Raw genomic sequence first — 19452 nt, 5'->3', positions numbered from 1 at the left:
GTGCAGTCCCCAGCTGATAATCACCCTGAAAATTGCCCTGAAAATTAACCGAAACCATACTAAAACTAATTTCAGATGTATAACAGATTAAATAAATTAAGTCAAGTATGATGGTGGAGAAAACGGGAGAATGGGTGAGTTGATGAGCGACGGGAAGCGAACGATCCATAATTATGTAATCACTAATTGTGAATGAAGAACAGGGCGGCCCATTCTATTGTATTGATCCATTCTAATTATAATCTTAAAATGGTATGTACCCTATATCAGTCCAACAAAACAAAGCAGTCTTATCAGTTTACTCTGGACTACTTGGAGTAGGCTACACAGTGAGAGCATATGTAATTGTACATTCTGAACGGCTTTCAATATCTGGGAAAATACCCACACCGGGCAGCAGGTGAGCGAGTGTCTGAGAATGTGGTGATGAGGCTTGTGAAACCTTATGTTGGCAAGGGGAGAAATGTCACCATGGACAATTTCTTCACTTCACTGCCATTGGCCGAACAAGTTGCTTGCAAAGAAAAAAAGTCTGGCCGGCACCATGAATAAAGTGAGATGGGAGCTCCCTCCCTCTGCACAAAATAAGGCACCTGCACAGCCTTCTACTTCACAACGGTGATGAAGAATGACAAGACAATGGGACACAATGAAGAGAAAACCGGAGACTATTACACACTACAACCAAACAAAGGTATGTCACAGTGTGTCAGGCAAGTGAAAGTTACGGAAATTGTGTTAACTGGGAGACAAGGGTCAACAGCCAAATTAAATCAAACTGATGTAATTGCGTGGAGATGCACACAAGCACTAGCTGACAATAATTGAGTTACACTATTTATCAAAGCCTTTTGGTGCTACTGAGGTTTTAATAATTTTACCGTGTATTTTGACCATGCATCTTGGTTGTTGGGGTATTTGTATTTTATTTTGTCGTCATAAAAATAAGATGTTGCCGTGTTCCAACACAAATGCTTTTTGTTTCATAGTTGCAACAAAGTCACTCCACAAATAAAATCCACAAATAAAAAACACACACATTTTCACCCAACTTTAAGTTGGGTGAATTTTGGCTCATTCTTCCTGACAGAGCTGGTGTAACTGAGTCAAGTTTGTAGGCATCCTTGCTCGCACATGCTTTTTCAGTTCTGCCCACAAATGTTCTATAGGATTGAGGTCAGGGCTTTGTGATTGCCACTCCAATACCTTGACTTTGTTGGACTTAAGCCATTTTGCCACAACTTTGGAAGTATGCTTGGGGTCATTGTCCATTTGGAAGACCCATTTGTGACCAAGCTTTAACTTCCTGACTGATGTCATGAGATGTTACTTCAATATATCCACATAATTTTCCCGCCTCATGATGCCATCTATTTTGTGAAGTGCACCAGTCCCTCCTGCAGCAAAGCACCCCCACAACATGATGTTGCCACCCCCGTGCTTCACGGTTGGGATGTTGTTCTTCGGCTTGCAAGCCTCGCCCTTTTTTCTCCAAACATAACGATGGTCATTATGGCCAAACAGATCTATTTCTCTTTCATCAGACCAGAGGACATTTCCCCAAAAAGGACGATCTTTGTTCCTATGTGCAGTTGCAAACCGTAGTCTGGCTTTTTTATGCCATTTTCTTTGCAGTGGCTTCTTCCTTTCATGTTATGTCCATATGGGAATCGTTTTACTGTGGATATAGATACTTTTGTACCTGTTTCCTCCAGCATCTTCACAAGGTCCTTTGTTGTTGTTCTGGGATTGATTTTCACTTTTCGCACCAAAGTACATTCATCTCTAGGAGACAGAACCCGTCTCCTTTCTGAGCGGTATGACGGCTGCGTGGTCCCATGGTGTTTATACTTGCGTACTATTGAAATACATCCACAGGTACACCTCCAATTGACTCAAATTATGTCATTAGCATATCACAAGCTTCTAAAGCCATGACATCATTTTCTGGAATTTTCCAAGCTGTTTAAAGGCACAGTCAACTTAGTGTATGTAAACTTCTCACCCACTGGAATTGTGAGACAGTGAATTATAAGTGAAATAATCTGTCTGTAAACAATTGTTGGAGAAATTACTTGTGTCATGCACAAAGTAGATGTTCTAACCGACTTGCCAAAACTATAGTTTGTTAACAAGAAATTTGGGGAGTGGTTGAAAAACGAGTTTTAATGACTCCAACCTAAGTGTATTTAAACTTCCGACTTCAACTGGAGAAGGCTTCTGTCTATTTGAGCTGGTCAATCTGTGTTGGTAATCCTGTCTGATTCATATTTTTTAAATGTATTGTGTAGGGGAGCTGCATAAGCATTGCTCTCTGCATTCTGGAGGATCAAGTTTTGAAATCAGTGGAATTAGAGTATGAAAGCTAAAGAGATGGAGAAAACACCTGTCTCCGGATTACATCTTCAAACTAAGGGAAACCTTGGCATGGCATCCGTGACAGGGAGACACGTACATCATACATCATGATGTATATTTGTAAGATAGTCTATCTACTGTAGATACATTTTCAGCTATTACACGTTTCATTTCAAGCTAAAGTGTTCTGTTAGCTAGCTAGCTAACGTTATCTGGCTGGCTCCCTAGCTAACACTACGTGTATGACATTATTATTCGTATCTCAAAACCGTTTGCTTTGCTATTTAAAGCCTAATGTTAGCTAGCTAACATTGAACCTGGTTGCTTAGCTCCAAGCAGATTCATGCAGGGTAGTAACAACATTATTTGTCACTATGTTCAGTATTGTTTAAATAGCTAACGTTACAGACTGGCTCATTTGCTGAAGTCATGTGACGTGTGTCATCTTAAACGTTGTTTACCTAGCTAGCTAGCTACATGTCTTAAGCTAAAGTGTACTGTTAGCTTGCTAGCTAGCATTAGTTTCCTGGCTCCCTAGCTAACATTACGTGTATGACATTATTATTCGTATCCCAGAGCCGTTTGCTTCGCTAGTTAGAGCCTAATGTTAGCTAGCTAACATTGAACCTGGTTGGTTAGCTCCCAGCAGATTCATGCAGGTAGTAACGACATGATTTGGCACTAACCTCATAGTTGTTTAACTAGTTAACATTAGCTGGCTGGCTCGTTAGTTAACCTTACGTGATGTGTGTGATCTTGCACTTTGTTTACCTAGCTAGGGTCATTGTTTACCTAGCTAACTTGCTACATGTCTTAATCTAAAGTGTACAAAACCTGTTGAATATGGTTCGTGTCAGTAAACGTTGGCAAAAAAAGTAATGAAATTGTTGGTGGTTGGGCTGGATTCATGTTATCCAGAGGTAAACAAATCATCGGCCAGAGCGTCAAGTGTGCACTCTGAACACTCCAAGAGCGAAACGAGATGGATGGGGCTAAAGAGGGTGTGAACGATGCTGAATGGGTGTAGATAAAGAAGAGCTCTTCACTCGATACCAAAATATTCAAAGGCCATTTTCTCAAAAGTGAGTTTAGAAGTTTATCAACTTTCAAAACAGAATTTCTTCCCCATTGTTCCTCAATAATGCAGTGTACGATATACCATTTTGGAGCTATGATTCTGTACTTTTATCCAATGTAAAAAACATAATTTCCAATTTTGCTACATAAGACCAAATCCAGGTGGTGAGTAACATATGGCTTGTTTAAGAAAATGAAAAAGTTCACTGAAAACTGTAAATTCAAAGACGAGTGGACGGAACAGTATTTATTCAATCTCCCTGCAACTAGCACAAAACCAATGTGCCTGATATGCAGTGAGTCCGTAGCTCTCGTGAAAAGAGCCAATATTAGGCGCCATTTAATATATATTTTTTAACCTTTATTTAACTAGGAAAGTCAGTTAAGAACCAAAGCCGTCCTGCGGGGACGGGGGCTGAGATTAAAAATATAATAAAAATATAGGACAAAACACACATCACGACAAAAGAGACATCACAACACTACATAAAGAGAGACCTAAGACAACAACATAGCATGGCAGCAACACATGACAACAAAGCATAGTACCAACACAACATGACAATAACATGGTAGCAACCTAATATGGTAGCAGCACAAAACATGGTACAAACATTACTGGGCAAAGACAACAGCACAATGGGCAAAAAGGAAGAGAAAACAATACATCAGGCGAAGCAGCCACAACTGACAGTAAGAGTGTCCATGATTGAGTCTTTGAATGAAGAGATGGAGATAAAATTGTCCAGTTTGAGTGTTTTTTGCAGCTCGTTCCAATCGCTAGATGCAGCAAACTGAAAAGAGGAGTGACCCAGGGATATGTGTGGTTTGGGGACATTTAACCTGTCTGGGCTAGGGGGCAGTATTTTCATGGCCAGATGAAAAACGTACCCAATTTAAACAGGTTACTACTCTGGCCCAGAAACTAGAATATGCATATTACTAGTAGATTTGGATAGGAAACACTCTGAAGTTTCTAAAACAGTTTGAATGGTGTCTATGAGTATAACAGAACTCATATGGCAGGCAAAAACCTGAGAAAAATCTAAGCAGGAAGTGGAAAGTCTGAGAATTGTAGTTCTTCTTTTGATTCTCTATCGAAGCTACTGTGTCTGTGGGGGACGTTGCACTTCCTAAGGCTTCCATTGGCTGTCTAAAGCCTTCAGAAAGTGATTTGAGCCTTCTCCTGTCACTGGGCAGATTATAGGAGCTCAGTTACTGAGTGGTCTGCCTGGCAACAAATGGATTGGATATGCTCGGTCCCGCGAGCGCGCACCTCTTTCTTTTTTTCTTGAATGAATACGCTATTGTCCGTTTGGAATATTATCGCAATTTTACGTAAAAAATACCATGAAGATTGATTTTAAACAGCGTTTGACATGCTTCTAAGTACGGTAATGGAACATTTTGACTTTTCGTCTCTCGTTCCGCACTCGCGCGTTATGCCTTTGGATAAGTGATCTGTACGCACGAACAAAACGGAGGTATTTGTACATAAATATGGATTATGTCGAACAAAAACAAAATTTCTTTTGGAAGTAGCAGTCCTGGGAGTGCATTCTGACGAAGATCAGCAAAGGTAAGAACATATTTCTAAATCTAATTCTGAGTTTAGGTTGCCCCGAACTTGGCAGGTGTCTGTATAGCTCACCGTGATGGCTGAGCTATGTACTCAGAAAAGCTATTTTAAAATCTGACACAGCGGTTGCATCCAGGGATAGTCTATCTATAATTCTTAAAATAATTGTTATATATTTTGTCAATGTTTATGATAAGTATTTTTGTTAATTGATGTGCACATTCACCGGACGTTTTGGTGGGAATACATTTTCTGAACATCACGCGCCAATGTAAAATGCTGTTTTTGGATATAAATATGACCTTTATTGAACAAAACATACATGTATTGTGTAACATAATGTCCTAGGAGTGTCATCTGATGAAGATCGTCAAAGGTTAGTGCTTCATTTAAGGAGCATTGGTGGCAAATCTAATGGCCGAATGGTAAAGAACATCTAGCTGCTCGAGAGCACCCTTACCTTCCGATCTATAAATTACGTCTCCGTAATCTAGCATGGGTAGGATGGTCATCTGAATCAGGGTTAGTTTGGCAGCTGGGGTGAAAGAGGAGTGATTACGATAGAGGAATCCAAGTCTAGATTTAACCTTAGCCTACAGCTTTTATGTGTGCTGTGAGAAGGACAGTGTACTGTCTAACCATAATCCCAAGTACTTATATAAGCCCTCACAGGTGGGGGGAGGGGCATTCTTCTTAGAAAACCACATGACTTTTGTTTTGGAGGTGTTCAGAACAAGGTTAAGGGCAGAGAAAGCTTTTTTCTATACTAATAAAGCTTTGTTGTAGAGCATTTAACACAAAATCCGGGGATGGGCCAGCTGAGTATAAGACTGTATCATCTGCGTATAAATAGATGAGAGAGCTTCCTACTGCCTGAGCTATGTTGTTGACGTATATTGAGAAGAGCGTGGGGCCTAGGATCAACCCTTAGGGAACTCCTTTGGTGACAGGCAGTGGCTGAGACAGCAGATGTTCTGACTTTATACACTGCACTCTTTGAGATAGGTAGTTAGCAAACCAGGCCAAAGACCCCTCAGAGACACCACACTTCTTAGCCGGCCCACAAGAATGGAATGGTCTACTGTATCAAAAGCTTTGGCCAAGTCAATAAAATAGCAGCACAACATTGCTTAAAGTCAAGGGCAATGGTGACATCATTTAGGATCTTTAAGGTTGCAGTGACACATCCATAACCTGAGCGGAAACCAGATTGCATGCCAGAGAGAATCCCATAGACATCAAGAAAGCCAGTCATTTGATTATTGACAAGTTTTTCCAACACTTTTGATAAACAGGGCAAAATAGAAAGTGGCCTATAACATTTAAGATCAGCTTGATCTCCCCCTTCAAATAAAGGATGCATCGTGGCTGCCTTCCAAGCAAGAGGAACCTCCCCAGAGAGGAGAGACAGGTTAAAAAGGTCAGAGATAGGCTTGGCCATGAAAGGGGCAGCAACCTTAAAGAAGAAAGGGTCTAAACCATCTGGCCCAGATGTTTTTTTGGTGTCAGGTTTAAGGAGCTCCTTTAGCACCTCGGACTCAGTGACCACCTGCAGGGATAACTGTTGTAGTGGGGCAGGGGAAAAAGAGGGAGGAGAATTTACACCGCCGGATAAAAAACGTACCCGATTTAATCTGGTTACCACTCCTACCCAGTAACTAGAATATGCATATATTTATTAGATATGGATAGAAAACACCCTAAAGTTTCTAAAACTGTTTGAATGGTGTCTGTGAGTATAACAGAACTCATATGGCAGGCAAAAACCTGAGAGATTCCTTTACAGGAAGTGGCCTGTCTGACCATTTATTGGCTTTCTTTGTCATCTCTATCTATTACAAAGGATCTCTGCTGTTACGTGACACTTCCTACGGCTCCAATGGGCTCTCAGAGCCCGGGAAAAACCTGAATGACGTAATTCAAAGCCCTGGCTGAAACATACGAGCACTTTTGCTAAGTGGTCTATCAGAGGACAAAGGGCTTCATGCTCGTGCACTGGCCGCCCCCGCCTTTCTGTTTTCCCCTCTATTTACCGAAACGCAGATTCCCGGTCGGAATATTATCGCTTATCTACGAGATAAATTGCATAAAAATTGATTTTAAACAGCGGTTGACATGCTTCGAAGTACGGTAATGGAATATTTAGAAATTTTTGGTCACGAAATGCACCATGCGCACGACCCTGATTTACCATTTCGGATAGTGTCTAGAACGCACGAACAAAACGACGCTATTCGGATATAACGATGGATTATTTGGGACCAAACCAACATTTGTTATTGAAGTAGAAGTCCTGGGAGTGCATTCTGACGAAGAACAGGAAAGGTAATAACATTTTTGTTATAGTAAATCTGATTTTGGTGAAGGCTAAACTTCCTGGGTGTCTAAATAGCTAGCCCGTGATGGCTGGGCTATGTACTTAGAATATTGCAAAATGTGCTTTCACCAAAAAGCTATTTTAAAATCGGACATATCGAGTGCATAGAGGAGTTCTGTATCTATAATTCTTAAAATAGTTGTTATGCTTTTTGTGAACGTTTATCGTGAGTAATTTAGTAAATTGTTAGTAAATTCCCCGGAAGTTTGCGGGGGGTATGCTAGTTCTGAACGTCACATGCTAATGTAAAAAGCTGTTTTTTGATATAAATATGAACTTGATTGAACAAAACATGCATGTATTGTATAACATAATGTCCTAGGTGTGTCATCTGATGAAGATCATCAAAGGTTAGTGCTGCATTTAGCTGTCTTCTGGGTTTTTGTGACATTATATGCTAGCTTGAAAAATGGGTGTCTGATTATTTCTGGCTGGGACATAATCTAATGTTTTGCTTTCGTTGTAAAGCCTTTTTGAAATCGGACAGTGTGGTTAGATTAACGAGAGTCTTGTCTTTAAATAGCTGTAAAATAGTCATATGTTTGAGAAATTGAAGTAATAGCATTTCTAAGCTATTTGAAAATTGCGCCACAGGATTCAACTGGCTGTTACGTAGGTGGGACGATTTGGTGCCACCTAGACCAGAGAGGTTATTAATGAAGTGGTGATGATTAAAGAGGTCAGCCATGTGCTCCTTGTCAGTAACAACCACATCAACAACATTAAAGGACACGAGGCAGCTGTGAGGAGGAGGAGGAGGGTTTATTTTCCAGGTCTTTAACCTGTTGAGGACAGACGTTCCGCTAGCGGAACCCCGTTCCGCCTGCGGAACCCCTAGCCAACAGCCAATGGCTAATCACACAGCTATTATCCAAGCAAGCATATATGTCACATAAACCCAAACCACAGCTAAATGCAGCACTAACCTTTGATGATCTTCATCAGATGACACTCCTCGGACATTGTTATACAATACATGCATGTTTTGTTCAATCAAGTTCATATTTATATCAAAAACCAGCTTTTTACATTAGCATGTGATGTTCAGAACTAGCATACCCACCGAAAACTTCCGGTGAATTTACTAAATTACTCATGATAAACATTGACAAAATACATAACAATTATTTTAAGAATTATAGATACAGAACTCCTTTATGCAATCGCTATGTCCGATTTTAAAATAGCTTTTCGGCGAAAGCATATTTTGCAATATTCTGAGTACATAGCTCGCCATCACGGCTAGCTATTTTGACATCCGCCAACTTCGGGGTCACCTAAACTCAGAATTACTATTAGAAAAATTGGATTACCTTTGCTGTTCTTCGTCAGAATGCAAAAAATGGAGAAGTCTCGTGAACGCGCATCTCAGTCTCACTGTCCCCAGGCTGACCACTTACAAACTCTGCTGCTGTACTTTGCCCAAAGACAGCAGACACCCCATTCCACTTTCTTGCGTCTTTAGAGAGCTAATGGAAGCCTTAGAAAATGTCACATTACAGCACAGATGCTGTAATGTCGATAGAGATGAAACAGAAGGACAACAAATTGTCAGACAGGGCCACTTCCTGTATGGAATCTTCTCAGGTTTTGGCCTGCCATATGAGTTGTGTTATACTCACAGACACCATTCAAACAGTTTTAGAAACGTTAGAGTGTTTTCTATCCAAATCTACTAAGTATATGCATATTCTAGTTTCTGGGCAGGAGTAGTAACCAGATTAAATTGGGTACGTTTTTATCCGGCCGTGAAAATACTGCCCCCTATCTCAAAGAAGTTAACCATTTTCCAGAACTTCTTGGGGTTAGACCCACAGAGAGAGAACTGCTCCTTAAAGTAACTAACTTTGGCCTTCAGGATAGCCTGAGTGCACTAATTTCTCATTTGTCTGTATACGTGTGCCTTTCGCCAAATGGAATTCTTGAGGTGGAGTCATGGTCGAACCAGGGGCTGAACCTGTTTTTAATTCTCATTTTCTTTACGGGGCGTGATTGTTAAGAATACCACTGAAAATATAAAAGAAGGTCCAATTTACAGAGGCCAGGTCATGAAGGAAGGCTTACTCATTAAAGTTTTTTAGTAAGCATCTTTGACAAATCAGGACAGGTCGTTTCACTGAGCAGCCATTACGAACACAGGTTGTAAAACAGTGATCACTAAGGTCATTACAGAAAACACCAGACTGATACCTATCAGGATTATTTGTGAGGATAACATCAAAGAGTAGCCTTTAGTAGTTGTTTGGAGTCATACCTTGGGGGATTGGTAATAATCTGAGAGATATTTAGGGAGTCCCATTGCTTTAGGACTTGGTCAGGTGGTTTAAGCATCTCCCAATTTAGGTCACCTAGCAGGACACATTCAGACAGTGTAAGGGAGAGAGCTTAGGGCAATTAGGGTACAGGTCAGTGCTGATGGTGGACGATAACACCCAGCAACAGTCAACAAACAGCTATTTGAAAGTTGAATGCTTAAAACCAGCAAATCAAATTGTTTGAGGACAGACTTGTTGGAGACAACCGAGCACTAAAGGTGTTCCTTGGTACAGATTGCCACTCCACCACTTTTGAAAGATCTGCCTTGTCGAAAAAGGTTATAACCAGAAAGGTTAACATCAGTGTTCAAAAAATGTGTTCTTCACGTCTCAGTAATGACCAACACATCTGGATTGGAACTATGAACCCACATTTTCAATTTATACATTTTAGGTAATAAGCTTCTAGTGTTAATTTATGACATTTGAATGTGCATTAGATGGCAACAAGATCATATATACAGCAATGTCATCAGGTTAAAAGAATACAAAGCCGGCGAAAGGTGGTTAGAATAAGATGGGAGGCCAAGTGTCCGTGTAACCAACAGAGACTCAGAGTCCCGAGTGTGGGAACAAACATAGTCTGTCCCATGGTCGGGTAAACAAGCAAGTTCATAGTCAACAAAGCCCACAGGAGTCATGAGGCAAATAGCATAAAGCACAAGAAAAAAATATGACGACTTGGGGCTTGCCATTGTAAGTTCAGAGTCACTCGCCCCAACAGTGCGTGTGTACTGGAGGCGAGCGAAAGCTTAGGAGAGAGGGGGGAGTGTGGCGGGGTTACCTGTACCAAACAGGGGGAGACAGGCCAGGGCAGACGGTGAACAGATCACCAGGTGGAATCGAAGCAGCAGTGCAGCAGGCAACGGGAGTAGGTGTCACACCCACTTGGGAGAAGATTTTTTCGGGAGGCAGATTCATTGTAGAAAATCCCATTTTTTTCAACATGGAAAAGGAAGTCGTTAGCTAGCTATATCTCTTCAGTTTCGCCGAATGGTCCTTTACGACGTCCAAACAAAGTTGTCATGTGGCTGTTGTATTTTGGGGATTGTGAGGAGTATATCTTCTAATGTGATCAAAGCAAAAATATTGTTTCTTATTGCAGTAATTTACAATTGAAATGTCCTGGCTGCATATCAGTTCAAAATATAAATGAATCCAGGGGACTGTATTACAATGATGTCTGCACAGATCCAGGGGGCTTCAAAGGCCTCTGCATTTGGGTGGGGTAGGCTGTGAAACTCTCCTGCCATTGTTGGGCTCAAGGGCTTTGACACCTCTCACTTCACACCTCAGTGCTAATTGATCTGATCTGTCTTTGCAAACCTGGGAGCCTTAACTTAGCATTCGCTCATAGAATTAATTTAATTGTAATTTATTTTTCTTCTTGGCTTTAAAAGTAGCTTCAGATTAAACATTACTCACACAGTTCCAGGTTGGATGGTGTTTGCTGGTCGTTGGTTTGCCAGAGCATTTGCTGTATAGACCTTGGAAATAAGAATCTTTGGTAGTAGGAATCCTTCCAGGTTATTTTGTCCAAAATCAAGTTGTAGGTTTGGAGTTTTGATTTGGAGTGAAGGTTATGTTGTGGAGGGTAGTATCCTGTATATGTCCTTGTGGAAAAATGCAGGTTTATCTAACTCTAAATCATTTTTTTTAAAACATGCTGAAAAATGTGGGAGCCCATCTGCTCAGGATTTCTCTCTCTCTCAAGGCTTGACGTGACATTATGACACCAGGCATAGTAAATTCGATCAGATGTATCCCATCAAAGGGATGCTGACAAAAAGGGGCATAGATCTGAAGTCAGTGGTCTTCATCACCACAAATGGAGCTCCAGCCATGATAGGAAGAGGGTGTGGACTGGTTGCACGTTTGAAAGAGGACCACCCTGACCTGAAATCATATCTGTCCTGTGTCTTGGAAAATAGTATTCTGAGGTCATGAAAACAATGATGAAACTGATTAACTTTTTTGAGAGCAACATCATCCCTACAACACCGCCTGTTACGAGGCATTCTGAGGCATACTACTGCACAACAGATGGCTCAGCAAAGGAAGGGTCTTGGAATGCTTTAGGGCCATACAGGAGGAAATCAAAGCTTTCTTATCAGAGTAAAATAGTGACAAGGCAACTCAGTTTTCTGAGTTTTTGGAAGATGAGTAGAAGATGGAAACAGTTGTAATTTTGACAGACATTGCATCACACCTTAATCAACTGAATGTTAAGCTGCAGAGACAGGACAACACAGTGTGTGATATAACAGCAGTCCAGGCTTTACAGAATAAATGTGAGGTTTTCAAGAATGATCTCCAGGGAGAACTTGTCCATTTCCCCAATCTTCTGGTGCAAACACAGGGAGACAAAGATGTTTCCAACCATGATAATTTAATCCAGAAGTTGATGGATAACTTCAAGGCTCGCTTTGATGACTTCACTGTTGGAAGAGAACTGCTGCTGCTCATCCAGAACCTCTTCTTGGTCACAAACATGACACAGTTGTCAAAAGAAGCAAAACACATCTTCAGACGGGTAGATTTTGCATCACTGCAAATGGAGTTGATTGAGCTGCAAGAAAATGTGGCTTTGAAGGAGCAGGCTGGTGATTGTGACCCTGTCACTTTCTGGGGGAAGATGGTGCCTGCAACTTGTTCCACTCCCATACTGTGAACAACAACTCCTTTTGCCTTTTCTAGAACATGACATAGCTTTCGAAGGTCACACTGGATAACTGCCTTCACTTGTCTCAGTGTTGAGTTCCATCTTGTGTTGACAGTGGCAGGGGTGCCTCTTTCCCCAAATTCAGCCTCACACACCTCTTTGAATGTTGTGCTTGTATGCAGCAGTGAGCTGATTTTTGATAACTTTGAAAGAGAAGGAGTCATCATTTTTGTTTGTTTCAAGCCATCTCCCACCACCAGCTGGAGAGTGTGGGCAAAACACTGAAAGCGCTGTAGGCTTGTACACAATCGCCCAACCTTAACACACACACACACCCTCTCTGTGTGTGGTTACAATAGGCTAAAGTATGTCAATGGTTTTAGGAACAGCAGTAACCTGCCTAGCCAGTTGTAGCTCAATCTTAGGTGCATTGATCATGTTCCCGCACTGACTGATCGTGTGGAGGCTCATTGATTTAACGTTAGGTTAGCCTACATGCTACACTAGTAAAGTTATATATAGATGTCGGCAATATTAGCCACGACTTAGCATTCTTTGTGCAGCTTCAAATGTCGAACAAAGTTTTAATAGCATATTTTTTATATATTTGGGCTTGGGGAGGGTATCAAGTCAGTTCGAGTCAAAAGGCTCAAGTCCAAGTTAAGTCACGAGTCATTGGCGTTAAAGTCAAAGTCGAGTTGCAAGTCTTTTTTGATTTTGTCAAGTTGAGTCTAAAATCATCATATTTGTGTCTCAAGTCCAAGTCATGTGACTCGAGTCCACACCTCTGATTTACCGTATATGTTAAGCTAGTCTATTTATAATAGAGCCATAATGTATGTATTCTTATGCCATTATTTAACTGTCTACTTTAATTAAATGCTCTGTTTACTCATTGCTGTGTATCGTTGTTTCCTCTGTAGAACCATAAACATTTACAAAATTTCCATGAAACATCATAAACTTCATCCCTGGATTGCAAAAATATTTTTTATAGAAGATTAAGGCCAGCAATGTACAACCATCAAAATAGTTTAATAACTCACATGCAAGTATAATTATGCCACATTTATTCCATAACTAGACATATTTGTCCGTCAAGCAATTCATTCAAAACAATAAAATAATCAAAGCTTCTAGAGGCTGATGCTTTAATTTATGGATAAACAGTTTGCAAAAGACGTACTATAATTGCAAACGTGAAATCATCTCCTTCCAATGATGTACATTTTCCTTTGAGTAATAACAGATAGCTAACTAGTAAGGTTTTGGTTTGTCTGGTGATGGCAAACTTAAAGAAGCATCCATCAATCTATGTAACGATCACTAATTTACCCAATCTAAACGATTTGGACAAAAAGAAGTCCATAAACCAGGGGAATTTAACTACTATTTGAGAAGGTCCAGTCACACAAAATTCCTAGGTGGCAAATGTTCAGATGGATATTGTCATTCATGTAATAGCAAACCCCCACCAGTAATCTGGCCATGATAACTACAAGATTTAGATAGCTGGTTGGCATAACTTACCTACCCAGCTAACATGGGCTAGTTGTTCAACTGCACACTACTGATAGGTTAATAACATAACAAGAGGAAAACTGTCCATGCACCACCAAATTTTGTGCATTCTACTATTACATCTCTTAACAGCATTACCTTAAAAGCCTGACAGTGTTTTGCAAAACGCCAATCCATTACCTTAGCCAGGGAAAAAAACGTAAACTCTTTCAGAATATTATTCAATCAAGCTTTACACTGTCAATACCAAGTAAAATCTTTACAAAAAACAATTTCAAGAGAATTCATTTTATTCATTCATATGCAATATGCACAAACACACATGCATGCGCCTACACACTTCTGGCTTCTACACACAAACAAACAAAGGAAATTGTCTCACATTGGCTTGAACAATGACCAGGTAGCGTGTTCTCTCTTCGTAGTTTAGTCTCTCAGCCAGAACAATGTACCCAGAGAGAGTATTCCCTACAACCACAGTTTCATTAGACACCTGATAGAGAGAGAGAGAGAGAGAGCGAGAGAGAGAGAGAGAGAGAGAGTTCACTCATAGTTTTCATTAACAACAGACATTGTTCAACTATTCCATAGTCCTATAGCTTAAATAAGTCAGTCTTCAGTAAGAAAGCATTACATCCACGTACTGGGTCATTGGGGTTGTACTGGATGCCATATTCTATCTGTCCGTTAGGTCCATCATCGATGTCTGTGGCCCCATTGTCTTCACCGAAGCCTGTGAATATGATGGTCCCGGCAGGAGTGAGCTGGAGGCAGAGATAGAGAGAGCAAACCGTCATCAGGCATGTCACTCTGTCAGGACATTGTAACAACTCTATCTCACAGAAATGACTGACCCCTCCCATGATCACAGGGACACAATGTGTCTTCAATAGAAGATGGCCAAATACTGCCAGAAGTGTGAGAAGTTGAGACCTTTGTTGTTATGCTATAGAAAGAGTGAATGAATTAACTGATTTGAAATGAAAACATTGTCATCAGCAGTCATGAATGAGTGTTTCTCTGGGGGCCTCTGCACCCCACTGACAGCAATAACAACCACTCAGAGAGATGCTGAAGAGAAAGGGGCCTCGAGGGGAGTTCAGCTCAGTTCAGAAGCGGTTTGACTCATAGCTGTTCAGGGTGTAGTGTTTCCTGGGATAACACACACTCAGTGTGAACATCATAAAACACAGAAAGTGTCAACAAACATCAGTCATGGTTGTCTACTCTAGACAACACAATGTCTGACTCTGAGCCTCTTGATACAGGTGTCATGTCAAAATCTGGTTTTGATAGCTGAAATAATAAGACATCTCAAATGTCTAGTGTCATTAATGTAATGTAGTTGTACAGTGATGGCATTTTGGAAAAGAGACAAACAGAAATAACTAGAGAATTTGTCAGTGACACACAATATGAAATTACTTATATTTTCCTTTGACAGCTGGGGTCTATGATGGAGGAGAACCATGTTCATTTCAGAATGAGTTATACAGTATCTGCAAACGTAGGAGATTAAAATCAATCTTCAAAGGAGTATGCAAATATCCACATAATTTGCTTGTTTGTTCGGTTCTGCAGACCTTTTTGGTCAAAATAATCCTTGTCTAATATGGGAAGTTAACAACATATGGCAAAAATTGTACTGCAAAATGCAGCCAAAAGTCAATTTGTATAGGTGTAGATATAGGTGTGGATATCACTGACTGATTTTGATAAGACAGATTTTAGATTTCTAAACACAGTGATGCATAAACTGTGCTCTCTGTCTGGACTGGTAACAAGAGTATTGACTCACACAGCTATCACTTTGTCTTAAATGAAATAGAAAAACACACACACGTACGCATTTACATGCGTGTGCATGTACAAGTAAATGCGCACACACACATACTGAGCTGATGCTGTTAGTCAAAAGCATCATTGTTGAGCTTTCGGGTGCACACAGGGAATATGGTGACATCTATGACATCAATATCACACATAGCACACAGACAGGATACCCATGATTCACTGGGAACATGCAAACTAGCGTGCCACTGAGCAATTTCATGCACTGAGAATGAACAGATATTCTGAAGATCTGAGGATCAGCTATTGTTTTATTATCCTGGGAACCTTCTGCTTAACATGCGTATAATAGCTGTTGTCATGCATTACTCTGTCTCCGTGCTGAAGGCGTATCAACAAAATAGAAATAACATGGGGGAACCCAGTGAAGAATCCCCCTGTTGCTACAGAGTAGTCTACACTCTATTTCACTGTGCCAACATCAAAAATGCTTTGACTCTTTAATCAGGTAGGTCCTTCATTTAAATGATCACCAAACCTTGACCTTTCTTTGTATTTCAAAGAATGAAGTGTGAATCTACTACATAATTGCTACTACAGTAGGAGTCCCTTTCTGTAAGGCCTCTGGGCTTTGTTGACATCTGCTGGAAGGGTCATGATGACTTTCAAACCTCATTTGAGGAATCCGGCTGTGACTTACCCTGGAGATAAAGAAATGCTCACTAAAGAAAAAAGCAATAATTGTTGTAGTAACTCTCTCTCTCACCTCGTTGATGGCTACATAGTAGCGCTGCTGTTGAAAGCGAGGCGTGTTGTCGTTTTTGTCCCTGATTACAATGCGGACCTCGTGGAGAATCACTGTTCCAACCAGCTCATTGGTGCACTGGACCTTCACCACGATAGTAGAGATATGCGAGGGGGGCTAAAGGCAAGAAAGAAACAGAGAGAGAGAAAGGGAGAAAATGAGAAACTGTAAATCAACTAATTCATCAATCAATAAACCAATCAATAAACTCTGGATTATGCAATCATTGTAGAAAAATACATTGTCACACTGCTCCAAAGCCCTTTACCTCAGTAGATCCAAACCCCACAAACAAGTCTACAAGTTTTGGAATGGCCTAGTCAAGTCCAGACCTAATCCCAATTGAGATGTTGTGGCAGGACTTGAAATGAGCAGTTGATGCTTGAAAATAAATGTCACTGAGTTAAAGCAGTTCTGCATGGAAGAGTGGACCAAAGTCCATCCACAGTGATGTGAGAGACTGATCAACAATACAGGAAGTGTTTGGTTGGAGTCATTGCCGCTAAAGGTGGCACAACCAGTTATTGAGAGTAAGGGGGCAATTACTTTTTTACACAGGGACATTGGGTGTAGCATAACTTTGTTTATGAAATAAATGAAATAAGTATGTAATTGTTGTGTTATTTGTTCACGCAGGTTGCCTTTATCTAATATCAGGTTTTGGTTGAATATCTGATAATAGTCAGTTTTAAAAACATGCAAAAGTAGAGAAAATTATAAAGGGGGAAAATGCATTTTCATAGCACTGTATGTCTAGTACGCTTGTGTTTGCAAACATTTCTTAGCAAGACTCTTTGCCTCTACAAACGACATTATCCCAACCCAACCTCGGGCCGGGTCCATACTCACATCTCTGTCCAGGACGCGTCCGGTGCTGTTGAGGAACAGTCTCTGTCTGAGGGGTTCCAGGATGACCCAGTGGGCGTAATTGTCCAGCAGGGTCAGAGAGATGGTCCTGCCTGGGTCCTCTGCTCTCCCGTTGATCTGCATATTCTTCACTATAACTGTGCCTGCACAGAAGTAACATATTATGTAATACTGTAATTTTGCACAAATTTGTTTTATACTTTGCAACTTACATTTATTTAACACATTTATGCTCAGTCTGTAGCCCATGCAAAAATCAAACCTTCAACCATGGTGTTACAAGCACCATGCCTCAAACAACAGTCATGTTACACAGCAGCATAATGATCAGGGTTTACATACTCTCTAAAACTTCTAAATCCCTTTTCAGAGAAAGGCTCATTTGGGTTAGCTCCAGGCATTACCAAATTATTTTCCTCAAGAGCCACTCTTAAGTATCGGATGAATTGCATCCTTGCCTTTTAATCATGAATGATTAGAATGATTAGAATCTGACACTGCAGCACTCGAGGACTAGAAAGAAACACAGCATTGGAATCTGGCCTTGGCATTGGCTAGAGGAATCCAACCAATTGTGCCTTGGTTGATTGGCATGCTTGTTAGGGTACCAGTACTACACCACAACAAATTCTGACCTTGTTGATGTGCAGTCACCTTTTCTACAATTTTTGCAAGACAAAATACATATTATCAGAAGTAATTCTGCTCCCCGTCTGTAGCAAGGCATGTGCAGTATCCACATGAGGTTAAAATTAACGTAGTTACAGAACCCTGAACCAAGCCATTTGCTGGCAAACTACATATATAATGTACTGAGTTTAACACATCCCTCACTACACTAGCACATAGAAGCAAGCAGATCATTTAGCTATTAAACTAAATAGGATGGTGTGTGTCTTTATGGATGTTTTAATTACATTGTAGCACGCTATAATTTCATCCTTTAATCTCAAAACAAGGCATTTTCATACATATTTCAACTTCAGAGGGAAATCTTTTTGGAATATTTAGGTCATAAAATACACTGCTGATAATATTACAAATACTATTACTGGGGAGGGAGAGGGAGCCTTGTTGCTTTCTAAAGTTAATTACTCTTCAATTGACTAGAGAGACTAAGACAGGCAATAACCCTTACCATTTCTATCAATGGAAGATTTATGCACTTCTAGGGCTCTATTTTAACGAACCTAACGCAATGGTCAATCTAAGCGCTGGGCGGTAGTGTTATAGGTTCGGGGTATGTCAGAAATATTTTTGTTATTTTCACAAGCACAATTATCGGCGCAGTTGACTTGGTTTTGATGAATAAACAAGTTGTGGCCAATCAGAACGTGCGCCATGGCTAAATATATGGTTGCTTCAAGTTGTGTACTTACGGTATTTTATGTATTGCCTTGGAATCAACTCCAATTCCAATGTTATTTTGTTATAGGTTGTTAAACAGCTTACAGAATCAAAATGTAGACCTATCCCATCTTTGCTAAATATGTTAACTTGAACATGTTTGCAGTCCACATTGTTGTAAGTAATTGCATGGCTTCAATGTTGAAATATATGCATAGCATTCTCACTTATATAGAGGATAGGCCTACTGCAAATTGCATTATGGCCGAGCATGGACAAGCCAAATGTTGTCAATAAGCTAGATTAAATTCACTAAAAAGAGAGTGAATAATTCTAATCAAATTCTAAACAAAACAAACAACAACTTGTTTTAAATAGGCTACTTACAGACACAATAATTGCTTCCCATGTGCATATAATATTAAAACAAAGCAGATTATGGAAGGTGTGATGAGGTGAGGTAGGACCCAGGAGCAGAGAATAGAACCAGACGAGGAACCAGTGGTTTAGAATAAATGTAAATACTTTACTGGGAAATAGTTCAACAGTAGGTACAAAGTAAGGAAGAAAACAAACACTATGATAACTCACTCAGGAGACAAACACACATGGCATACAAATCAAGCTTCTGCAAAAGGTAACAGAAAACACACCTCTCTAAAAGGAAATCATAGTTCGTAACTGAAAACACCTGAGTGTGAATATAGTCTCTAGGTCGATATCTGCAGACCTCTGGTGACAGGTGGAACCATG

At 40.3% G+C, this 19452-nt stretch overlaps 1 protein-coding gene across 6 annotated transcripts in view; it reads right to left on the bottom strand.

The window, feature by feature from the left end:
• LOC115153216 (protocadherin-15-like) overlaps positions 1 to 19452 on the bottom strand; it is a 324073-nt gene that overhangs the window by 209980 nt on the left and 94641 nt on the right. For 5 of the 6 annotated variants that reach the window (XM_029698418.1, XM_029698420.1, XM_029698423.1 and 2 more), the window contains 5 exons: positions 17335 to 17495; positions 16447 to 16602; positions 14534 to 14653; positions 14272 to 14382; positions 14028 to 14069 (listed from right to left, as the gene is read on the bottom strand). In XM_029698418.1, coding sequence (XP_029554278.1) covers positions 14028 to 14069; positions 14272 to 14382; positions 14534 to 14653; positions 16447 to 16602; positions 17335 to 17495 — 590 coding nt within the window. The remainder of the gene's footprint in view (positions 1 to 14027; positions 14070 to 14271; positions 14383 to 14533; positions 14654 to 16446; positions 16603 to 17334; positions 17496 to 19452) is intronic. The other variant, XM_029698421.1, reaches the window with a different exon arrangement.

This window comes from Salmo trutta, chromosome 18, assembly GCF_901001165.1.
Source record: "Salmo trutta chromosome 18, fSalTru1.1, whole genome shotgun sequence".
In the NCBI taxonomy this organism is placed as follows: Eukaryota; Metazoa; Chordata; class Actinopteri; order Salmoniformes; family Salmonidae; genus Salmo; species Salmo trutta.
The sequence above is the reverse complement of the archived record's forward strand: the minus strand, read 5'-3'. Positions and strand labels throughout refer to the sequence as shown.